Raw genomic sequence first — 24558 nt, forward strand, 5'->3', positions numbered from 1 at the left:
GGAGACCTCATCGCTCTCTGCAACTACCTAGAAGGAGGTTGCAGAGGGGTGGGTATTGGTCTCTTCTCCCAAGTAACAAGGATGAGAGGAAATGGCTGCAAGTTGCTTCAGGGGAGGCTTAGATTCAATATTAGGAAAGATTTCTTCACTGGAAGAGTGATGAAACAGTGGCAGAGGCTGCCCAGGGCAGTGGTGGAGTCCCTAGAGGGGTTCAAAAATCATGTAGATGTGGCACTTGGGACATGTTTTGGTAGGCACAGCAGTGTTGCGCTGATGGTTGGACTGGATGAACTTAGAATCACTGAGATTGGAAAAAACCTCTATGTCTTGCCCCTTGTGAGCTGATGATGCCACTGGTGGGCAGTACTCATCTGCAGGTGATGTCCATTTGGTGATGGGCGATGATCAGTAGCACTATGCTGTGGCAATTTGATATCCAAACCGCTCTGAACAGTGCCAAGATTCTTACGTGGCAATATCAGCCCTGGACCTGGTGTGCTTAGTCTTGCAACCTACTTTTCCTGGCCTTGCTCAACACCCTTTTGTGCTGTGGACCCCTTGTCAGAATGACAGCATTGGGGAAAAGGAGTGGGGGCTGCCTGTGGTGCCCTGTCTGACAGTCCTTCTGCCCACGGCACATGGATGATGGGTGCCTTCCAGTGCTTAGGTTGATGCAAGATGTCGGAGAAAATGCAAGTGCCGACTGCATCCCTGCTGTGTATCTTTACAAGCTCACTTGCACAAGGCATGTTCTTAATGGGAATCCAGTGACTGATGGTTTAGCTGAAGCTTGGAGACACGAAGGGGTATTATTTGTGGATTTTAATATGTACAGATACTATAAGTCTGTGTCATGGTTTAGTCCCAGCCTGTCCTGCTTTGGCAGCTAAAACTGAGCAGATGGGCTCCCAATTCCCTTCCCATCCGCTGGGAAGGCAGAATGAGAGTAAAAGACTTGCAGGTTGGAAAATAAAACTGAAACAGCCTTCATGAAAAAAAAAATATACATATGAAATTGCGCCCCCCTCAATGACTTTGTCATCACTGATGCTCTACGTACGGGAAAAAGGTGAGTGGCAGGAGGAAGCTGGGCTCAGGAGCTGGATTCAGGAACACATGGATCCAGGATCAAGGGCAAGCAGACAGATGAGATCCTCACTTGGCATTGGTCATTGAAGAAGAGAAAGAGACCCTCATGATCTCTCAAGTTCATCCCGAGTTATGACATGCATGGGATGGAATCCTCTGTGGTCAGGTTGGGGTTACCCCTCCTGTCTGCCCCTCCCTGCAGGTGCGACCTTTTCCGCCTCTTTCCCTTACAGCTCCTCCAGCTCGAGAATGGCCTGGGTTTCTGTAGGAATAAGTGTAAGCAGTGGCCTTTCTGCATCCCAGTGCCCTGTGTTGTCAGTTCCAGAAAGAAACATTGCCCGAAACACATGCAGTTCACTGTCAGAAAATGAAGTCGCTTAGATGAGACTGAGCTGAAGTCAGAAGGTGAATCTGCTTTAGGTCGAAGCAGAACACACTTGAGGGTGAGCCCTGTGCTGTGTGCAGAGCTCTTCTCAACATGCCTGTGTTTCAACGGCAAGTTTTGCTTTTTGAAGATCATTAGGAATGATGTTGCTCAAAGGGTATCTCAGAATACTTTTTCCCTTTAGGTGGAAGGGCTCAGCCGGACGGGCAACGGGGCATTGGGAGGAACGGGCGCTGCTGGAGCCGCCAACTGGGGTGCTTTGTGTGTGCATCGTGGGGCCAGAGCTCTGGGTGCGCTTGGTGTGTCTGCCTGGCCGGGCCCTCTGCTGAATTGTCTGGGAGTTGCAATGCTTTGTTTACTCTCCAAACACATGTGCGGTGTTCGCTTATTTTTAGCAGTTTACTTTTTTGCTTTAAAATCTGACTCTCAATTCGTGCCACCCTATTTAGTCACAGTGCCTTCGTATGAGTTTGGTGCTGTGACTGTGTTAGGACAAGGGCATTTTGAGCAGAGGGAAAAGACCTCTCGGTGAAAAGGAAACACTTGCTTTTTAATTATTATTTACTAGTTTGTTTGTTTTAATTCGATGTGACTGAAAATTTAGGAAGTCTGTATCAGTGTCTGACTGGTGTGGGCAAATGGGGAAAGAAAAGAAGGGAGGGAGGAAGGAGAAAAGAAAGGGAAGGAGGATGGGAAGAAGAAAGAAGGGGAGGAAGGAAGGAAAGGAGAGAGGGAGGGAGGAAGGAAGGAGAGAAAAACAGGAGGAGGGTAAGGAGGAAGGAAAGAAGAAAGGAACAGAGGGAAGGAGGAAGGAAGGGAGGCAGTGAGGAAGAAAGGAGAGGAAAAGAGGAGTGTGGAAAGCAGGGATAATTCTTAGAAGAAATCACTGAGTAGCTGTCCCATGTAGCACAAAGCAGCTTCATGGATATGAGCTAGTCAAGGTTAACCCCCTGCTAGAAAGAGCTGTCGTGATCTTAGTGGATAAATGCTTTGAGGAATAACTGCTCTTACTGTGGTATGTATTGTAACTAAATTTGGGGATGTGATTTATGTTTATCTGCTGTTTGTATACGTGTTTCTAAAGAAAGGCACAATCTGTCCCTGAACTTCACTCACTCTTGTTCAGTAACATGGCTTAATCTGCTGTCTACAATTACAGTGTAGTTACTTGGGGGAGGAGAGAGGAAATATGAAAAGGAACGGCTGAGATAACTGCTTCTATTTAGTTCAGGAAACCTGAAAGAAATTTAGCAGCCAAGGCCTGGTTCCACCAAGGTTTCCTTCGGCATTTGCATCTGGGTATCTGGAAGCAGGAGCTGGCAGGGAGGGAGGCTGCTACCCCAGGACATCTCTGCCGCTCTGCTGCATTGGAGGTGCCCTGGGAAGGACAGAGTGGTGTGACAAGACCTATACTGCTCCTGCTTGTGAAACACAAAGTCATTGGTTATGTAGTTTCTTTTCCGTCATTAGTTTAATGAGTGTGGCCAAGATCAGAGTATGTTAATGCAATGCGGCTTCTTGTGGGGTGGTTTTTGGGTGCAGAGGTAATGTACCTTAGAATCACAGAGTCACTAAGGTTGGAAAAGACCCCCAAGATCATCCACTCCAACCATCAGCCCAACCCCACCGTGCCTGCTAAACTATGTCCCGAAGTGCCACATCTACATGGTTTTTGAACCTCTCCAGGGATAGAGACTCCACCACTGCCCTGGGCAGCCGCTTCACCACTCTTTTGGTAAAGAAATTTTTTCTAATTTCCAATCTAAACTTCCCCTGGTGCAACTTGAGGCCATTTAAAGAGCATTAAAGAAGGCTTATGAGAGAAGTGTTTCGTTTGTGTTGCTGTTGAGGGCTTTTTCTAATTTGGGTTTTGCTTAAGAAACCTGAAAGTTCACGGAGCCATAAGGGTGCCTTCCGCTCTAGTTTGCCTTTAGGACCAGGACCAGCCAGAGTTCCCTCACTTATGTGCCACAGATTCAGTCAGGTGGCTGTTCCTCCTCTCCCCTGCACAGTGGCTGAGTGTGAGAGCTCCTTCCACACCTCCTCAGAGCAACCCACAGCACTATTACTTGAACAGAGCCTTGGACTCTCTAGTCCATGCTTCATGGAATCATAGAATCATTTGGTTGGAAAAGACCTTGAAGATTATCGAGTCTAGCTGTACCTGCCCACTACTAAGCCAAATTGCCATGCTTGGGAAATCATTACATAGCTGTCATGCTTCTGGGTCCTGTGGGGCTCCACAGAGCAGAGGGGCATGTAGGAACTAACAAATACAACAGCGTTACAGCCCTTAACACTCATGTCATGAGCTCAGGGATTATTGTGGGTTTAGCATTACAGTATAAAGAGAGCTTCTAAAGTAAGAGAGTTTTTATCTTGGATTTTAGTTCTTTCTATAAGACAAGTCACTCAAGTCACGTAATTGAATGTTTGTAATGTATGTGAGGAAAAAGGGCTGTGTGAGAGCTGTGAAGCAGTCAGAAGTGTTCTATTTATTTTACTAATCTCCTATATATATATATAGTTAAATTTTTCTGGCAGGTAATGTTTTGGTCTGTAAGAGCTGTCAAAGCTTTTCAACGTTACTGCATGTATGGTCATCTGAGAAATGCAGTGAAATAGGTTTTGTACAAAGTAGTAATTTGTGGGAAGTGTGAGAGACAGTATCGGGGAGGGGATGGTGTGCTTCTTAGTTCAGATCGAGTCAAAGTTCATCTTGTAAGGAGGCTTCACTGAAGCTTCCTGGGCCTTCTGAGATCTGAAAGCATGTTTTTAATAATTGTTTTGCAGAACTTCCCAGACTGATAGTGGCAAAGAATCTGATAACCTCTGTTCTGGGGATTTGCCTTTGGCTGTGGGCCCTGGTGATGGTGTAGAACTGCCTGCTCCAGAAACAGAAGGATTCACAAGGGACGAAAAGCGGTACTGTGCAATGTTATTTTACATGTCGCAGTAAATTTCAGTGTCTGCCCATCCTTTACTTGAGAAAACGTAATAGTGTGAAAGAGGCTGAATAACAACTGTTTCGTCTAAGTTCTGTGAACGCTTTGCTACTCGAGTTTGAAGCCAAATGTTGGGACTATCAAGACCTGCTTACTCCACTATATTTACTGCACAAGACCAGAAGAGGGAGCTTGGACTACACTGGTTATTGCTGTGCTGATCTTTCCTGCTATTTTTAAATTAATAAGTTTTTAGGGCTTTTCCAAATATTTTCCCCTCTTGAAATTCAGGGTTGGGTTGTGTTTTTCATGAAACTCTGCAAGATCAGGTGTCATTCAGGAAGATTGTCCTATTTGTTCCCCTTCAGATGCTGCCAGTGTCTTCCCCACCCCACACTACTGATTTGCATTAGAGTTTTCAGTACTGAAGGGAGAATTTCAGCTTGGCATTGCTCTTGCTAAAGAAATTAATTATCTCAGTTTATAAGTTAAAAGTTTCTTGCCTTCAAACTTGCACTGACTGGTGCCGTGGTGTTTGATAGATGGCCTAGGGAATTTTTGCTTGGAAAATCCCCAGACTGAGCCCTCCCATCTCAGATATAATCAAGATGAAGCTTGGATATTCATGTCGGAGCTGCTGCTGATGCCTGTCCTGTGGGCGATTAACCAGGGTGCTGTTGTGGCTCAGCAATAAAGGCATTTTGTTGTGACATCTATTAATGGAAAAGGTCAAGGCACAGCTGAGAATATGAAACGGGCAGTCCCTGGAGAACTGTGCTTTCCACCCAGCAGATAGAGGCCATCAGCTTGGGACAAGTATGCTATGAGGCAGGGGGCACCACGGGAAATAAAGCTGTTCTGCTAAAGCTCTGCTCAGAAATGTCAAAAGATGCCGCTGTCAGCAGGAGGATACTCTGAATCGCTAATGGAAACCTACACAATGGATGTATTCTGCTGTGGAATGGTGAATTAATACCTGTGCTATTCAAAAAGCTATCCACAGGGTAATATCTAGGAAACTTGTTGTTTAATTATTTGTCCTAAAGTTCTGATTATTTTCATCAGCAACTGGTGTCCTCACCTCTAGCATATGTGCTTGCTGTTGCACAGTTAGCCCTGTACTCTGTGTAATGTTCCTCCATAACGCTGTACTGGACCCCCAGTTTTTAACCCATGTGTAGTTGGTGGGTAACAGAGGTGCTCAAAGGTCTGTTTTACACCAGCACGCGAGTTCTGTCATCTCGAGAGAACTTTCTGAATGCAGGGTAGATACTGTGGTCATTCTCTAAAAACAGAGAGGAACCAGGTGAGGTCGGGGGTTAGAAGATATTCACAACAAGATGTTGGCTCTTTCCAGAATCATAGAATAGTTTGGGTTGGAAGGGACTTTAAATAGAATACTACCTGAGGGCTCTGGGGCACAAGTAGTATTCTGCTCCATCCCAATGCTAAATAGAGAGGAGGGGGAAGCCAGGAGGAAGAATTCGATTAATACCTGGCTCCGAGCCTGGTGCGAGGAGAGGGGCTTTGGCTTTTTTGATCATGGGGGGGCTCACGCACCCCCAGGCTTTCTCGCTAAGGGCGGGGCACATGGGTCTCCTAGGGGGGCTAAAGCCCTTGCCAGAAACCTAGCCAAGCTCATAAATCGAGCTTTAAACTAGATGTGAAGGGGGAGGGGGTTGAGCCCAGGCTAGACAGGAACGAGCCTGGATGTGGGGAATTGGTGATTGGGACAGGGTGCGCGGGCGAGGACCACCAGTACCTCACCGCACAAAAAGTGGGGGAGAACACACCTCGGGGTGCTAAGGGAGATGCAGGCACTCTGGTGTTAACTACTCCAGTTACCAGGCAGTTGGGAACGAACCCTGTTCCCTCTAGGAGGGCTGAAGGCTCAGCAGCTCAGCTGAAGTGCATTTACACCAATGCACGCAGCATGGGAAATAAGAAGGAAGAACTGGAAGCTGTCGTAGGGCAAGGGGTCTATGATGTCGTTGCCATCACGGAAATGTGGTGGGATGACTCATATAACTGGAGTACGGCTATGGTGGGGTATAAGCTTTTCAGGCGGGACAGGAAGGGTAGGAGAGGAGGTGGGGTAGCCCTCTTTGTAAGGGAGGACTTGGACATCACTGAGATGGATTGTGGCGATCAGGAGGTTGAGTGCCTGTGGGTCAAAATCAGAGGAGCCCACCAGAAGGTAGATTTTGTGATGGGAGTCTGTTACAGACCTCCCAACCAAGGAGAAGCAGCAGATGAGCTCTTCTATAAACAGCTGCGGTCAATCTCTAGATCGATGCCTCTCGTTCTGGTGGGAGACTTCAATCTGCCTGATATCTGCTGGGTGTACAACACAGCAGAAAGGAAGCAGTCTAGGAGGTTCCTGGAGTGCGTGGGAGACAACTTCCTTGCACAGTTGGTGAATGAACCAACCAGGGAAGGTGCCCTCCTGGACCTCCTGTTGGTGAACAGAGAAGGCCTTGTAGGGGATGTGGCGGTAGGTGGACGCCTAGGACTAAGCGACCATGAGATTATAAAATTTTCTGTTCTAGGTGAAGTGAAGAGGGTGGTTAGCAAGACGGTAACATTAAATTTCCAGAGGGCAGACTTTGATCTCTTCAGCAGGCTGGTTGGTGAAGTCTCATGGGAGACAGTACTCAAGGGCAAGGGAGCCCAGGAGGGCTGGGAGCTCTTCAAAAGGGTGGTCCTAGCAGCTCAGGAGAAAGCCATCCCCGTGGTCCAGAAAAAAAGCCGGCAGGGGAGAAAGCCAGCTTGGTTGAATAGAGAGATCTTGAGGGATATCAAGAAGAAGAGAAATGTTTATGGCCTCTGGAAGAAGGGACAAACCTCTTGGGTGGACTACAGGAGGGAAGTGAGATTGTGTAGGGAAAAAATCAGAAGGGCTAAGGCTCAGCTAGAAATTGGATTGGCCAAGTCAGTGAAAGATAACAAAAAATCTTTCTACAAATATATAAATAATAAAAGGCGGACTAGGGAGACCATACAGTCCCTATTGGACACAGAAGGAACAACAGTAACAGGGGATGAGGAAAAGGCTGAGGTACTTAATGCCTTCTTTGCCTCAGTCTTTAGTCGTAAGGAGGGTCGTTCCGTCTGTGTACATACCCAGGAGCTAGAGGAGCAGAATGAGGCTCCCGTGATCCAAGAGGAGGTGGTCAGTGCCTTGCTAGCCCGACTGGACAGCCACAAGTCTATGGGGCCGGACGGGATTCACCCTAGGGTACTGAAGGAGCTGGCGGATGTGCTGGCCAAACCCCTTTCCATCATCTTCCAACAGTCCTGGAAGACTGGGGAAGTCCCACTGGACTGGAGGCTGGCTGATGTTGTGCCCATCTACAAAAAGGGCCGCAGGGAGGACCCAGGAAACTACAGGCCAGTCAGTCTGACCTCAGTGCCAGGGAAAGTCATGGAACAGGTGATCTTGAGTGCTATCACGAAGCACATGCAAGAGAACCGGGTGATCAGGCCCAGTCAACATGGGTTCACAAAAGGCAGGTCTTGCCAGACTAACCTGATCGCCTTCTATGACAAAGTGACTCGGCTGCTGGATGAGGGAAAGGCTGTGGATGTGGTCTTCCTGGACTTCAGTAAAGCCTTTGACACAGTTTCTCAAAGCGTTCTGCTTGAGAAACTGTCAGCCTCTGGCCTGGACAGGCGCACACTCTCCTGGGTGGAAAACTGGTTGGATGGCCGGGCCCAGAGAGTGGTGGTAAATGGTGTTAAATCCAGCTGGAGGCCAGTGACAAGTGGGGTTCCCCAGGGCTCAGTGCTGGGTCCAGCCCTGTTCAATGTCTTCATCAATGATCTGGATGAAGGCATCGAGTGCACCCTTAGCAAGTTTGCGGACGACACTAAGCTGGGTGGAAGTGTCAATCTGCTGGAGGGCAGGGAGGCTCTGCAAAGGGATCTGAACAGGCTGGACCGCTGGGCAGAGTCCAATGGCATGAGGTTTAACAAGGCCAAATGCCAAATGCCGGGTCCTGCACTTGGGGCACAACAACCCTATGCAGTGCTACAGACTGGGAGAAGTCTGTCTAGAAAGCTGCCTGGAGGAGAGGGACCTGGGTGTGTTGGTTGACAGCCGACTGAATATGAGCCAGCAGCGTGCCCAGGTGGCCAAGAAGGCCAATGGCATCTTGGCTTGTATCAGAAACGGTGTGACCAGCAGGTCCAGGGAGGTTATTCTCCCTCTGTACTCGGCACTGGTGAGACTGCTCCTCAAATACTGTGTTCAGTTCTGGGCCCCTCACCATAAGAAGGATGTTGAGGCTCTGGAGTGAGTCCAGAGAAGAGCAACAAAGCTGGTGAAGGGGCTGGAGAACAGGCCTTATGAGGAGCGGCTGAGAGAGCTGGGGTTGTTTAGCCTGGAGAAGAGGAGGCTGAGGGGTGACCTCATTGCTCTCTACAACTACCTGAAAGGACGTTGTAGAGAGGAGGGTGCTGGCCTCTTCTCCCAAGTGGCAGGGGACAGGACAAGAGGGAATGGCCTCAAGCTCCGCCAGGGGAGGTTTAGGCTAGATGTTAGGAAAAAATTCTTTACAGAAGGGGTCATTGGGCCCTGGAACAGGCTGCCCAGGGAGGTGGTTGAGTCACCTTCCCTGGAGGTGTTTAAGGCACGGGTGGACGAGGTGCTGAGGGATATGGTTTAGTGTTTGATAGGAACGGTTGGACTCGATGATCCGGTGGGTCTCTTCCAACCTGGTTATTCTGTGATTCTGTAAAGATTATCTAGTTCCAACCCCCTTGCCATAGGTAGGATCATCCCACTAGATCAGACTGCCCAAGCCCCATCCAACCTGCCCTTGAACACCTCCAGGAATGGGGCAGCCACAGCTTCCCTGGGCAACCTGGGCCAGGGCCTCACCTCTCTCATGGTGAAGAAATTCCTTCTTATGTCTAGCCTAAATCTGCCCCTCTCTGGTTTATACCTATTGCCCCTTGTCCTATCACTCCAAGCCTTCGTAAACAGTCCCTCCTTAGCTTTCTTGTAGCCCCTTCAGGTACTGGAAGGTCACTATAGGATCTCCTTGGAGCCTTTTCTTCTCCAGGCTGAACAACCCTAATTCTCTCAGCCTGTCCTCATATGGGAGGTGCTTTAACCCTCTGATCGTCTTTGTAGCCTCCTCTGGACCCATTCCAACAGCTCCATCTCATTATTTTGAGGATTCCAGAATTGGACACAATACTCCAGGTGAGGTCTCACAAGAGAGGAGCAGAGGGGCAGAATCTCCTCCTTTGATGTGCTGGCTATGCTGCCTTTGATGCATCCCAGGACATGGTTGGCCTTCTGGGCTGCGAGTGCACATTGCTGGCTCGTGTCGAGCTTCTCATGATCAGAATCATCCAAAATTGTTTGACCTTGATGGATACCCTGGGCTGAATTTTACATGCTGAGTGCTTCAGCATAGTCACACAGGGCTGTTTACAAATCCAGATTGAAACCACCAAAACACATGGTGGGTTTGTTTTTGTTTTTTTTTATCTTTTCACCAGAGTTCAGAATCAAAGAGAGGAGAAATAGTTCTAGAGCTCCACAAACAGGCAGGGCTGCTGTGCTCACAGATTTCGATTGGCTTGTGGCTCTGAAGTTTCTGTTTGGTCTTGATAATGATGCAGTGTGTTTAATAATGTAAACATCTGTGTGTGCATAAGAATCTCTTGGATGGGGTTAACAAGGGAGTAATTAATTGATATTAGTAGAACTGCTTAATGCAGAATCAAAAACTAGCCTAGGATGTCGGGAACCAAAATTCATCCTTGTTCTACCTTGAGAATAGCAGCCTTATCACCCGCAGCCGCCCTTCTCGACAGTTGAACCCGCCTGTTTGTTCTTTTTGTAACATGAAGGCAGACTTTCACAGGTCTCATTGGAAATTAAGATGCATAGAGAGGTGAGGATTAGACATTTGTGGGACACAAGATAATTCTTGCATCCTCCTGAAAAGCAAATCTATTAATATACAAATAGTTGCTGGCTGTTATAATGAGCCCCTTATGTAAATACTTCTTTGACCGTCTTGCATTTTTATGTGATTCACGTCTATCAAGTCAAATTAGCTATGGAAAAGAATAGCGTGCAAACTGGTATATGTTTCACTTTGTCACACTTATGCTTGGATGGCAAGGTGCTACACTTCTGCAAATGCATTGCCACTGCACCATGTTCTGCAAAACACATTATTGAGGCATTTTAGCCTCCTCTGAGATTATGACAGTCACGTTGTGAACTGTGTCACAGATACTTCATAATCTGAGAGAAGAGCTGAAATGTTGCTAGTGAGTGTAACTTGTCCTTTGTGGAAGGCCTAAGGGTAGAGCTGGAAAGGCTCTGAAGAGCTGATCCATTCCTGTGATTGTCCTGTGAGGAAGAGAGATGGATAGAATCCATTTGGTAGAGCAAAAAGCAAATGCTGTCTTTGTGCATGTCCTCACCTGCAGCCTCACTGTCTGCTTTGCAAGCTACCCTCTGATGTTAAATGTGGCTGGGATGACCAGAGAGATGGCTTATCCATGTTGTCAGATATTGGGTTGGTTTTCTTTCACGTGCTAGAACATGCTGGAGTTAGATCATTTTGAGAGGCGCTAGGTGGATGGAGAACTTGTGCTAGTCTCTGAACCTCTGGAATTAAAAGGTATCTCTCTCTTACACGATTTTCCTGAAAGGAGCCCAGAGCCAATTGGAAGCACAGCAACAAATCTCTCTATCTGAAATCCAAGTCTCAGCAGTCTTCACAGAAAGCTCAACTTTCTGTGGTGTTGGTTTCCAGAAGGTGGTTTTGCAATGCTTCCATGGGAGGAAGCAAGCTGAGTTATTGGTGCCACAGAGGAAAACAGGAAAGCTCCGTGACTTCTTTTTCCCTTGAGTGAATGTAACCCTTTTGAAAGGGATGTGTCATTCCACTCAGTTTACAAATACACTGAGTGTGAAAGAGATTGGACATGAAGTGAGGGATGCGAATGCAATGTCAAGACCTTCTTGTTTCTAAACCTTGAGGTTTGAGGATTTTTTGGTGGCTGCTGGTTTAGGGGGGTTGTGTTGGGTTGGGTTTTTTGAGGTGTGTTTTATGAACTAGACTGTGGCACACCCCAGTGTGTCTCTGAACTGCCTGGTGCACAAGCGAAGTGGTATTTTTCTGTAACAGCACCACAATGAAGGTATTGCGATCAAGTTGCTTCAGTCTTGGAAACTAAAACCCAAGGATTTTTCTGGAGGCTTTGTGGCTGACATCCCGAAGAGTATTCCTCATCTTCTGAAGCACGGCATAAAAAATAGATCCCTTCCATGCAATGAGCCAGTCTGTAACGAACGGGCAGGAATGAGCCACAGCCCTGCACTTTATTTGCTTCCTCCTTGCCAGGCTTTTGAAAGAGATTGTGTCTCCCAAGGGATGTGTTCAGAACTGCTCAGCCCCAGGCAGGGAAATGCTTTGTGTTGCTCAATGTCGATCTCTTCAGCTTGTTACTAAGTAATAGCATCAAATCCTGGGATCTCTGCTGTGTTTCAAGCCAAAAATGTTGTGGACTCGAGTGTATTTTCTTGTAGCTGGTGCTGGGGCTGGTACGGTGGGGTCTCTAGAGGAATGACAGGATCCTGCAGCCCTCTCTGGATGAACCCATGACTGAGGGGCGCCTGCGTGTGGTGGGCAGGGTACCTCGAGACCCCTGTGTTGTGTGCTGGTAGGGGACAGCTTCCATAAAACAGCAGCAATTCAACAAACGGTTTCCAGTAACTGTATTTTTAAAAGGCCAAGTATGGGGTATTAATGGATGCTTGACAGAAGTGGGGAATTTCACCAGTTTTGTAACTGTATCTTGGTTCAGAATTTGGGCCCCTGGGGCATGTTCTGTCAGCATGGCTACGCTCAAAGAGAGCAATTATTTGTGTGTTGTAGAGCTGTGCTCTGTGTGCAGCAATGGACAAAAGGGCGAGGGTAGCCCTCTGTTTGCTTGTTATTTCTGTGCATTTTACAGGTTCCCCCAGGCAATTTATGGTAATTTCCTTACTGCTAAAGCAGGTTCAGCAGCATGAAAATGAGTATGTCAGTACGCTAATTGATTTATCCACAATGAATTTCAGAATGGCATTAATCATCTTGCGTCAACCCTGGAAAGCTGTGGCAGTAGAGAACTAAGGTGGAGGTGGTGCACGTGGCTCTGGTTGCGCTTTGGCACACACGGGCACCGGAGGAACCTGGCACTACCAGGGGAGAGGAGGACTTGCAGGGGATCACCTCCTGTCCTAAAGCAGGCAATGCAGGAGTTAAAACTGTTGAGTGAGGTGTATTTTGTATTTGTCAGTAGTCAAAGTTATGACTAAATACAGCCTGTGCTTTTGGGGGACTCTGCCCCTAATAGGAAATCTTTTTAAAATAAAAGCAAAAAGAAAACCCTGAAATATACCAAAAATAGAATCGTGGAATGATTTGGGTAGGAAGGGACATCAAAGCCCATTCTGTTCTACCCCTGTCATGGGGAGGGACACCTCTCACTGGATCAGGTTGCTCAAAGTCCCATCCAACCTGGCCTTGAACACCTCCAGGGGTGGAGCAGCCACCCCTGCTCTGGGCAACCTACTTCATAGAATCATAGAATGTTTTGAGTTAGACGAGAACTTAAAGATCAATCTAATTCCACCCCCCTGCCATGGGCAGGTACCCCGTGGATCTTGTCAGCTGAGAACAGGAGCATAAAAGCCCTTAGAAACATCATTTCTCTCTTGGCATTATGTGGTTCCTTTCCTAAAAGGCCTCTCTCCAGCTGTCTTGGGGATCTTCCACCTCGGGATGTTTAAAGCCATGGAAGCAAGACAAGATCCCATAGTTGGTGGTGGTGGTTTTGCAACTCTGGTGAATCGAAATGTCAGCAGAGCCTTGTGCATTTAGCTTGTGGATGTGATATACAGAGGCGCATTCGGCAGTAGAACAAACGCCATCCTTGGCTGTGCTTATGCTGATGGTCCCAGGTCAAAGGCTGGTCCGAAAGATTGGGAGAAACGGGTTTGAAGTTTTGTTTGCTGACCCAGTGAATTCAGGCCTGGTTCATACAAAACTGAAGTGTTTGTACGTCGGCAGGAGGAGGAAGCAAAGGAGGATATGATGGGCCAGAAGCTGCATTAGATGGTGTGGAATGAAGGGTGTTCCATAGGGGTTTGGCTGCCTTTGAGCTGCGACGTAGATCTCCTCTGTAGATGAGCAGATGTCCAAAACCTGTCCCCCGGAGGAGTCCCTGCACAGCCACCGTGCTGGGTGTGCTCGGCTCCTGGAAATCTCTCCTCCTTGTTTGTGTGACTGCTCAGTTTCATAAAATGCTTTTGTACGTGGAATCTTCTGGGGCGTTGAGTTCTCACGTTCCTAATTCACTGCTGAGCTCTCAAAGGCTGCAGCCCCTGGCATCCTGAATAGCACTGTGCAGAGGCCCCTTTTGTTATCTCTGCAGTGGGTTTCCCATGCGGGAGATTTCAATAACTAAGCCCGCATCTTGCTTATTCATAACTTTTAATGCCATTAATCGCACTTGCAATTTAGATTAGGCAGTGACCTTGGCAACCAGACAGTGATCGAGGGGGTGGGGGAACTGATTTTTGGTTTTATTTGAATTATTTTTATTTTTTTTTAAGCAACCCACCCTAGCATTTGTTTCCCATGAGGTGCAGTGCCCAGCCTGGGTGCATCATCACTCTCTGTTTTGCTTAGCCTTGTCAGATGGAAATACTCTGTCAGTGTACTCAGCCTTCAAATTCTGGACAGTAGGAGTTTTCATGAACTGACGATGTATTGATGCAAATAAAGCACTCGCACCGTGTTAATCTAGATAAGTGGTGGAGCAGACAATGTGTTTATGAAAGTATTTAATCTGTAGGAGTGAGTTAAATCTCTGAAGCCTTGCACCTCCTATCTCCTCGTGTTATTTTACGGTGTGTTATTTGATATCACGGTAACACAGATAGGGCTGTCTTGTGCCAGGGATTGTACAGGGGCAATGGAATTAATTGCTTTTATTTTTCTTGAAGAAAAAATTGAAAAACACCCCACTGATTTGACACACTCTGATTATTTTCTGCTGAGATTTCATTTGCACTCTCCAGTCATGAACCAGCTCCCCACTCTAAACCCATCAAAAAAGAAAAGTAAAGAAACAGCTACAACAAAACCAAACCCACCAAGTCTGCGGTTTCAATCTGCAGGTCTGTCATTCTTACTTCAAGGCTGAATTTCTTATTTATCTGTTCTGAGGTGGGAATAGATTAGGGATAACTGGATCTTTGAAGGATGGTGGGGAATGTGCCTTTAAATTGCTAATTATAGACTGTAATCATATCATAATTACACTGTGGACATGAACTGCACTAAATCCCTATTTATTAGGCACTACTACAGCGTAGGGGTTACAGTTGTTACGCTTTACTGGTTTTTGCCATTAAACCAAAATAGAATCCATTTATTGCATGTTTCAGGTACCTTTTCATCCTTACTCTTTCATTTGTAGCAAGAAGTTGGCCCATAAGCCCAAGGGAAGAGAAAAAAATCAATCTGGTTTTCTTCCATCCAAAAGGAAGAAGTTGTTCCTCTTTAACAACTGGCTTGGCTCTTCGGGAGGTGGTGTTTGCTGAGGTTCTCTCTGGGACAGTATCTTTCAAAATAAACCAGCCTGATCCAGTGGGACATGTCCCACTCCATGGCAGGGGGGTTGGAGTTAGATGATCTTTAAGGTCCCTTCTAACTCAAACCATTCTATAATTCTAAGAAAATAATGAAGATTTTTAGTGCCAAATGGTGTGTTGACAGGCAAGGGTGGGGCTGTTTGTTGAAGCAAAGCAGAATTAGAATCACACCTCTGGAGAGAGGGAGATGGAAAGGTTTCAGGTGGCGCTAGGTTTTGCTAATGTCCCTGTCCCACCGGAGTGCAGGTGGTGAGCTGGATCATGGAATGACCTGGCTGGAAAAACAAATAGGAGTTCAGCATGGTCTCACAAAGATTCCTGCTGGCACATCACTGGGCACAAGGTAAGAGTAGAGTTAACTGAATGAAGAACAGAAGGGAAAGGCAGCAAATGCCTTGCAGCTTTCACTGGCCGCTTCAGCAGCTCAGTGCTTGAAGAGGTCTGTTAGCTGAACTCTCCTCAAGGCAAGTGGGAATTGTAAGACAGATCCTCTCTTGGCCACTTTGGAGAGGGAGGTAAGGCTAAGGAATGAAAAAAACTGTCTGCAGGGGTGAGAGAGACCAATTTGGAGAATAAAGAAAAAAAAAAGAGAGAGAGATCCTGAGTGTCCCAGGACTGAAAAGAAATGTGTGGCAAGAACCTGGTGAGCTCAGGGGTATGAATAGCATATCTAGAGCTGTGTATTTTTGTGCAATCTATAATGGACAATACTTGGATTCCTTAGAGGTCTGTACAGTCTTCAGAAATACAAACTCCAAACCTTGGGTGCCCACATGGTTTGAAACGGTCTGCTTGACCTTCTCTGTAACCCAAAGATCAACACTGGTCCTGGGAGACCTGGATTTCTGGGAAGGACTTGGCAGCTGGAGCCTGTGCACACCAGCCAAGGCCAAGGGGGGCTGGTGCTCCTCCAAGGGTTTTGGAGGAGAGGGCTCTCCAGCCTTGGGTGTCCTAACAAGGCTGTCACCACTGCACCTCAAAGCATGTCAGTGCTTTTATGTGCTAATGTGTTCTCCAAACAGCAACCAGCCTCCCAGAGGCACTGGTTTTGCTGCAACTCTGTCCATACAGAAGTGTTGAATTTTTTGAGCAGTTTGGTCCTTCTAGTGCTTTAGGAATGATATTGCTGTGTTTCTTATTAGTCTGATGTTTTTAATACCCTAGCCGTGAGCCCTTTGATACCAGATATCCTACAAATAAAGGGAGTCCTTGGGGTGCAAACCTCTTCCCAGGCTGCATTCAAGGCTTTGGGGTCCAAAGGCAACGTGCTCTAAGTGTTATATCGGAGGGGAAGTATTTTTAAACCATAATCTATCCTTTTTCTCTACCATCTCCTGTGTGTACATTGTTTTTTTTTAGACAGTGCTGTTCCTCAGAGCTGTGGCAGTAGCCTTCAGGATACCAGCGAGACCCCTTTCTGTAACTGGGATGTTTGGCTCTGCTCTAACGATGCAGTTTGCTTTATATGGTGCTCATTTCTGCACATCTAGGAGAGGGATCGATGATGTGCAAGGGAGGGGTTTCTTCCAGTGGGCTCTGGTGTTTCTGTGTGTCTGTGTAGTCGTGTTTATAACCAGCATAAATGCCTGGCATGACAGGCGGCGAAGCCAAGAGTGTAGGAGCAGCCCATAAATTCCAGTCTATCATAAACCCTCTCCCAGCCCTGCCCAGCACTGCTTTTTGATGGAAGCCAAGAATCTCAAACTGGGTGCAAGTGACCCGAGGCTGAATTTATATATAAACATGAAATGTAGCGAGACCAAATATTTAGGAGCCTTGGACAGTGTTTTAAACAACTGAGCAACAGACATCAAGTTTCAATAAAACATTGCTTTAGTATAGGCCAAATTATGGCTTTTGCGTAAATGGATGAAAGGTGCAAGAGGACAAAATGATGCATCTTAGAAGATGGTACTGAATACTTAACCAGTCCTTTTCAGCAGTGGGATCTCATTATGTTGTTATGTGGCTGTTCATCCCTAGGCTGAAGTGCCTGGGGCATTTTTAAGTCCTTTGAAGCCACACTGGGGGTTGTTTAAATTTTTTTGTTGCTGTTGTTTTGAGCTACATCTGTGTATTTTTCAGGTTCCAGAGAAGTTCTTACAAAATATACTTAAAGTGTCAACACAATTTTTATCTTTTTAAAAGCCAGCATTTAATGGAGTGCTAAGTTGATGCTTCTTAGAGGCCCAGAGTGTGGATTGGGGCCAGGCAGGAGAGGGAGAGCTCCCTTGTCATCCCAGGGCTTTCATGCCAGGCAGTGGGGTGGCTGCAGGGGAAGCTTGGGAACAGGGTCTGTGCTTCTGCTTCCCGGAGAAATCAAAGGCCAGAGCCAGCTTTGCAAGCTCACTGCTGCAGCTGTGTGATGCTCATTTCCATGTCCCCTCTCTCTGAAGCGCAAGAAGCAAAATGAGTGGTGTGGTCCTCTGAACATCTAGAGCAGTTCAAGGATTATGTGGGCTCTTCACCACTCTCATGGTGAAGAAATTCTTCCTAATGTCTAATCTAGATCTGCTCCTCTCCAGTTTATACCTGTTCCTCTGTGTGTTGCCTACCCATGTGCTAGCTGTACTCACTGTTAGAAGTTTGCACCTAAATCAAATCTGATTTTGTCTTAGTTTCTCTTGTGGGGTATTGTTGGTGTAGTACTGGATCAGAGCCACCACAGCTTTTGAGCATGTAATGTCTCTCTGGGCAACCATCATTGGGTGTAATGGGCTGAAATTCTGTATTTTCAGTGTGAAACATTTCCCTAAGGCTCCATGCAGCTCTCTCCTGGCCAGTCAATGAGGTATTGACAGTAGTAGGAGCACATACATCAGGATCTCACTAGCATTGCAGCCCATGTTCTTGTTTCAGCAGCGCTCCAGTTCCCATTTCTTCTCCTTGGAGAGGAGTTAAATCCTGTCCCCTTAAAATGCAGGAACGGCTTAGAGGTGGTGAGCTTTCCTCACAGTGAATCTCTGAGCCGGGCACACAAACAGGGATGAAAGGGAGGGAAAAAGGAGGCAATACCTTGCCTATGTCACCCATCGTGATAGACCAGAGCCTCTGCTAAGCTGAGCTGAAGCCCTTGATCCTGCAGGCTGTCAGTGAATGCATCAGCCAAGACCCACGATTTCTAGCTGAACTCGAGTGTCTGATGATAGAAGTGTTGGGGAACAGCATAAAAACTTTCAGGCACTATGCAACTCCTTAAAGGACTATGGTGCTTCAGAACACCATTCAATCCGAGCCTTTTTTTATTGAGCCTTTGTTTATTTAATAGATGTACACATGAAGCTTGAAGGAGTTGACACAATCATTTTAAGTGAATTCTTTACATTTATTAGGAAGATGCCCTGATATTCCTGTTTTTCCCATTGACAGGACAAACAGTGCCTGGGTTCTCCGCCTTGCTTTCCAGGTACCTGCTGGGGTTTTCCTTCTCTCAATATGACATTTACCTTTCAAAGGGATTTTTTTTTTCTCAGTGCTTTCCTTTTCTCTTTAACAAATGAAATCCTGTAGGGAGCTCTTGCAACATTCAGAAGACGAGTCCTCTATAGTTCACTGTAGCTACCACATCCAAAACTGAAGCTGAGCTGTAACCTCAACCTAATGGGGTCTCTGAATGCAGCCGTGTAATTTTAGTCTGCTGGCTGGAACCATTCACTTCCCGCATTGGATGGAAATACTGGAGTTAGTAACCATTGCAAATGCACTGCCAGAGTATACACAGGCTTTTGTTTTGTACTCTTTGTTCACATCCTGTGTTTTACTTGGGAATGCCCCTGAAAAATGCATACGGAGCTGGAGAAGGGGCTGGAGAACAGGGATTCCGGGAGTGGCTGAGGGCCCTCTGGAGAAGAGGAGGCTGAGGGGAGACCTCATGAAAGGAGGTTGTGGTGGGGTGGATGCTGGGCTCTTCTTCTAAGTGACAAGTGATGGGACAAGAGGAAATGGCCTCAAGTTGCATGAGGGGAGGTTAGATTGGATGTTAGGAAGTATTCCTTCACTGAAAGGGCTGCTGAGCACTGGCAGAGGCTGCCTGGTGTGGTGGTAGAGTCCCCATCCCCAGAGGTGTTTAAGAGATGTGAAGATGTGGTGCTTAGGGACCTGACTTAGCAGTGGGATTTGCAGTTGTTAAGCTTATGGTTGGACTTGATAATCTTAAAGGTCTTTTCCAACCTTGGTGATTTTGTGAGTCTGTGACATTATGTTAAAGTTTTGCACGCTAACTTGTGCTTTTATTTGGCTCTGCTGATTTGCTGTCATTAACGAAGTTGTCCAATTCATGGCGTTTTATGCTGTCCTGCTAAATGACCAGTGAAGTAATAACTGCTGCAAGAGTAATTGCCCAAGGCAGCTTGTATTCTCCGGCACAGAAGAGGTGCAAACCTGTGATGTGACACTGTCGTGTATTTTCAGCACTTGTTCTGGGACCTGTGGAGTTGTGATGGTGCCCAGGACTGGTCTGATTCCTCATCTCTTATCCAATGATGGCTGGAAATGGTGGCTTGGGCAGGTCAGACTGCCCCAGTAGTGAGAGCCTTATCCTGGAAATCCAGAAGGTGTAATGAGTTGCCACTGCCTCGACAAGGAAGCCTCAGGGCTAGGCTCCGTTGTGGAGCCTGGGGGTTCACCAGGCACCCAGCCGGGTGCCAGGAGTCCTGAGCTCTGCCTCTGACTGAGGCGGTGCCACTGCTTCTCTGGGGGACTTTAGAGGAGCTTTGAGCTATGAGACACTAGAAATGAGAGTCTGGCTTTTACAAGAGATGAAACAGCCCAAAAATTGTAACTTTTTTGGAAGTTTGTGGCCAAAGTCCTGGCTCACTGGCTTTCCCCCTTTGTGTAAAAAATGGAGAAAAAGGCATGTTTATTTTGATGCTGTTCATGAAACAGAATTCAATTTTAGGCAGTCTCTGGAAATGAAACGTGCTTGGTGTTCACTGAGCACCTTTGTTTCTCGTTATCCTAAGAACAATTTATTCTTGATGCACCCAGAGAGGCAGAACTTTGCACGTGTGTACAGCAACTCCTGCTTTTGTAAAGTAGGCAAACCCGACTAGTTTTCCCTTTCAAAAGCAGGAAAAAAATCCTCAGAAGCTGCTTAAGGTATGAGCCTAGTGAGGTCTCCTCTGAAATATGAAAGCCATGCTTGAAAGTCAATTTGTTTTAATATTCCTGTTAAATTTATCTGATCTGACCTCTCTGCTCTGCCGTGTATCCGGAACTGTTACATAGCTTCAAGCCATTTGTGTCCCTGGAGTTTAGCTCCTAGTGCAGATGGTAATGAACTGGTTTTCCTTTTTGCTCCTTTAGTAATGCAAAACAACTTCTATGTGGAGCATCTGTTATTTTGCTGAAGACACTGATGCAGAGAGTACTGGTGCCCAGCCCCTTCCCCTCGTGATGCATGTGAACGCCCAGTACCCTGGTACCTCAGCAGTGGCAAAAGGATAAATGTAGTTGTTGGGTCCGTTTGCTTGGGCTTGTGCTTTCTAGGCTCACAGATCCTCGCTGCTAATCATGTCAGCGTTAGATGAGGAGCATCCCCATGGCTCTCCACCTCTTCGTGCATCATGGGGGGCCATATAGGCACAAGCAAAATGGTTAAGTGCACCGATGGATGGAGCTGTGCTGGGCAGGGTCCGCTCCCACATTGGCTTGTTTACCTTGGCTGTTCATGATATTCTCCCTATGTTCCTCATGGAAGATTCCATTTTTGCAAGAGGGATGAGCTCATTTGTTTAAGTGAAAAAAAGAAAAGCAGGCTTTCTGCTTATTAATCCTTTCTGCAGTCATCCCAGTGAGCACAACTTGCCTGTTACAAGAAGGAAATGTATGCAGGGCATGCAGTGCACACGTGCATTTGCATTTCAAATCAGCTGAGTCAACACAATGTAGTGGTCCTGCCTGTAGGTCCTTAGGGAGCCACAGTAGCTGACAATGTGTGCTTAAAGGGAGGGTCTGCTTTTCTTCTTCTCCTTTCTTTCCCCCCTTTTTGTTTTTTTTTGAAGCTGTTTCCAATAGCCAATAGTCTGGTCTCAGAGGCGCTTGCACTGGAGCTGCGTGGACCACTGATGTTCAGCAGATGATTAGCCTGTCACAGTGGCTGGGGTTTGATTTTATTTTATAAATAGTGTTCCTCTGGATAAAAAAAAAAAAAATAGCTGGCACCATTTCAGAGAAGAGGAGCTGCTGCTGGAGCGTTGCTGCCCGTGCCGCCACTGATGCAAGCAGCTGTTTCCATCTGCACTGCAGCATCGCAGGCTCTGCACAGCCAGCGCGGCCGCGGCTCCTTGCTGGAGGGATTACGGAGGGAGCTGGCCTTGCTCACCCACCTCGCTCATCTACCCTCAACCCAAGGGAGTGCCGAGGATGGGAGGCTCGCAGTCCCTGCAGCAGGCGCAGACAGGTAGCCTGCACCGGGAGCCGTCAGAGGCCATGTAAGTATGCGTTCCCTTTGCTCTCTCCTCTGTACCGCAGCCTTTCCTCACTTAACCTGTACAATGCGTGAAGGCGCTGACTTTTGTGTCTGGGGCCTTTGTTTCATTCTAATTGCATTCAGCTGCAGTTAAGGTTTTGCTGAATATTGGGAGTTGTATTTTATAACGCTTTCCTGGTATGAATGAACCTCGCTCAGGCCGACCACCTCGGTTCATTTGTGCCGAGCAATAGCTGCGTTCCATATGTTTTGTCTTTTTATGCTTTGGATGCATAATCAATCAAACACAATGACCGTTTCTCGTGAACAAAAAATCACCCCTTCCCCCCTCCCAAACCCACCACCTCCATGTTTGCTGTTTCAAATGCACAGCATGGAGTTGCATTGCACTGGTTTTTCAGAGCTGCTTTTTGCTTTTCTCTGGATAGATACCGTTTTTCAGGTCACATCACCCTTGCCAGCATCCACCCCTGCCATTGCATTATGTCCTCTGATGAATCCTAAGCAAGGGGTCCTTAGATCTGATCTTGCTGAAGGCCAGCTCTGAAAGATCCATTGGGAGGAAGGAGGAAAAAGCAAACAATTAATGGTTATTCAGGACAAGATATCACTTTTTCAGATGGCTGAATCATATATGGGAGTGCACACATATCTATGTGCATGCAGAAATAGCAGAGTCATTTCCCATTTGTAAATGGGATTTTGTCATTTATTGATTGAGGATTTATTGGTTTCCTTAGCCAACGGCCTTTTCTCCCTAACCCTCCACCCCACACGACTCAGCTGGTGTGCTGGAGCGTGGACCTTCCCTCTCAATGGATGTTGGAAGAATTGCCTTGTCTCTTATTGTTGTTTCAGTTACATAAATCACATTTCTCTAATGTGTCTGAGCACTGATTTTGTTTCTAATCATGTACTTTAGGAAGGTTTAGGTATTTGCCCATCAGGGCTGGTCTATAAACTGGTCTCATATAGGTCTCTTAAATTGTTTTTATTGTAATGCCTGCTTACTGAGGTAGATCTGATTATCATTGAAGCATCATTTGTGTGTTTGAGATAAAGGCTTCAGAGTCACTGGGGAATAACAGAACAGTCACTGATAGTTTTGTGTCTGTAACAGGCCTTATGAGCAGGCACATGCTCCCTATTGTCATGTTCCAGTGCATCAGCAGATAGATCTGCTTGACACTGTCTTATATTTGTGAGGTTCAGGCCTACGAGCACTTCTGCATCCTTTGTTCCTTTGCTGTGGAGCTTCACCAACTAAGCTGTTTTTCTGTACAGTTCCATCTCATACAGTACTGACGTTCCTCATACAGCATCTGTTTCAACGATATGCTGGAATAAACCGATGTCTTGTTATCTTTAAAGTGCTGTAAATTACATTTTCATCTACAGAAACTGAGGTTGATTTTTCACAGTGATCCAAGGACTAGGCAGTCAGAGACAGGTACCTAAAGCTGGGTTCAGTGGGTTTTATTGATGATTTTCCCAGCCCTGTAAGAATCCATTCTGCGGAGGAACATGTTGATCAAAGTATACATATATATATGTATATGTTTTGGGGGCATATCAGTAAATTATGTTGTCATCACTTTTAGTGACTCCTTTTATATATAAATATGCTCCTCTTTGCGGTTCATCATTCCTGAGGGCTTTCGAGATTAAGTTTTAAGGCCTAAGGTAATCAACAGATGCACTTTTAGCACAGGTGTCATTTGATAACTGTTGACGTCCTTGGGAAGAGCTTGGGAAAGTTATTACTAATCATATATCGTATGAATCACTAGAAAATAGTGCCATTTTCCCCACTCCAACTAAACGCTCTTTAAAATGAGATAAGAATGGATATGTTTCTTTATCCTTGAGAAAGCACACACCTGTTTTCTGAAGACAAGAGCATCCTCATAGCATGTGATGGTAATCAGTTCTGGTCTGAGGTTTTCACTTTAAATGTTATAATTTGTACCAACACCTTTTAAATGAGGTTACATTTAACTTACTTTGCGCACACAAGCAAATTCCTTAATGGCAGTGATAGTTCAGAGGCAAGACATCTGGCATGTCCCAGGCAAGTTGGGCAACTGCCCATGCTGTTACAGGATCCCTGAAGTCTTCGGTTGAGCCATCAGCAGCGACCTAATGGAGAGAGCTTCTTAAAGGAGGGGAAGCAGGCTTGGAGCTGGCTGCCCCGAGTTTGTTAGATTAGTGGGATGTAAATCAGAAATCATTAGTGGAACAGGTTTATGTTAACATCAAAATACAGGGACAAACAAGTTCCTTAAACAGATGCTGATTTGGGAGGCCCTTCAAAGCATCCTATGATGGACTTCTTTGCTAAACAGTAGGGAAAATCGTAGAAAGAAATTGATGGTAGAATTGATGCTGGAAAGGGGTCTAGGTTAAGATTTTAGGGTGTATCCATGATGAAACACGCTCTTTGTATGCATATGCCAAGTTCCCAATTTTAACGTACATTCATTCCAGCCAGGATAAAAGTATTCGTAATAAACCCAGTATCGATAGTGACAGCCTGAGGTATTCTGTTGTTCGCTGGGGGCTGTCAGTGACCCAGTCACTGTCAGGAGACAATTGTCCTTTTATTTAAAACAAAAAAAAGTCAGTTTTGAATGATGAGAAAGGGAAAGCCCAAGGGAAGCCCGTGACAATGAAAGTTAACTGCAGATAAAAATGTTGTTGTTCAGACCTCACTATTGACATGATAAGCACTGTCATGTGCTGAGCAAATCGCAGCAGGCACCCTGGTGGGCACAGATTGAGCAAATCAAGGGCACGTTTCCATCATATAACAGGAGTGGACTCAGTTGAAATAAGGACAAATGATAGAATGATGTTGTTTATTGTGTGTGACTTTGTTCAGATGTGTGTGTGCCTACATTAGTGTGCTCGTGAGGGTCTCCTGCGAGTATTGTTTGTGCTATATTTAGAGGCCAGTTGGGTCCTGCTGGGGATGTGAACAGGATTCAGCTTGCTTTCTCCTATACATCGGTGATTTTCTTAATAGCAATAT

General features: G+C 46.3%; 1 protein-coding gene across 4 annotated transcripts in view; it reads left to right on the top strand.

Annotated features, from left to right (window-relative positions):
* Positions 1–24558, top strand: part of TACC2 (transforming acidic coiled-coil containing protein 2) — a 140357-nt gene that overhangs the window by 59468 nt on the left and 56331 nt on the right. For 3 of the 4 annotated variants that reach the window (XM_069864098.1, XM_069864096.1, XM_069864097.1), the window contains one exon: positions 4268–4399. The exons of the other annotated variant lie outside the window; for it this stretch is intronic. In XM_069864098.1, coding sequence (XP_069720199.1) covers positions 4268–4399 — 132 coding nt within the window. The remainder of the gene's footprint in view (positions 1–4267; positions 4400–24558) is intronic. 4 annotated transcript variants of the gene reach the window in all.

The sequence above is a fragment of the Phaenicophaeus curvirostris genome, chromosome 9, assembly GCF_032191515.1.
Source record: "Phaenicophaeus curvirostris isolate KB17595 chromosome 9, BPBGC_Pcur_1.0, whole genome shotgun sequence".
NCBI lineage: Eukaryota > Metazoa > Chordata > Aves > Cuculiformes > Cuculidae > Phaenicophaeus > Phaenicophaeus curvirostris.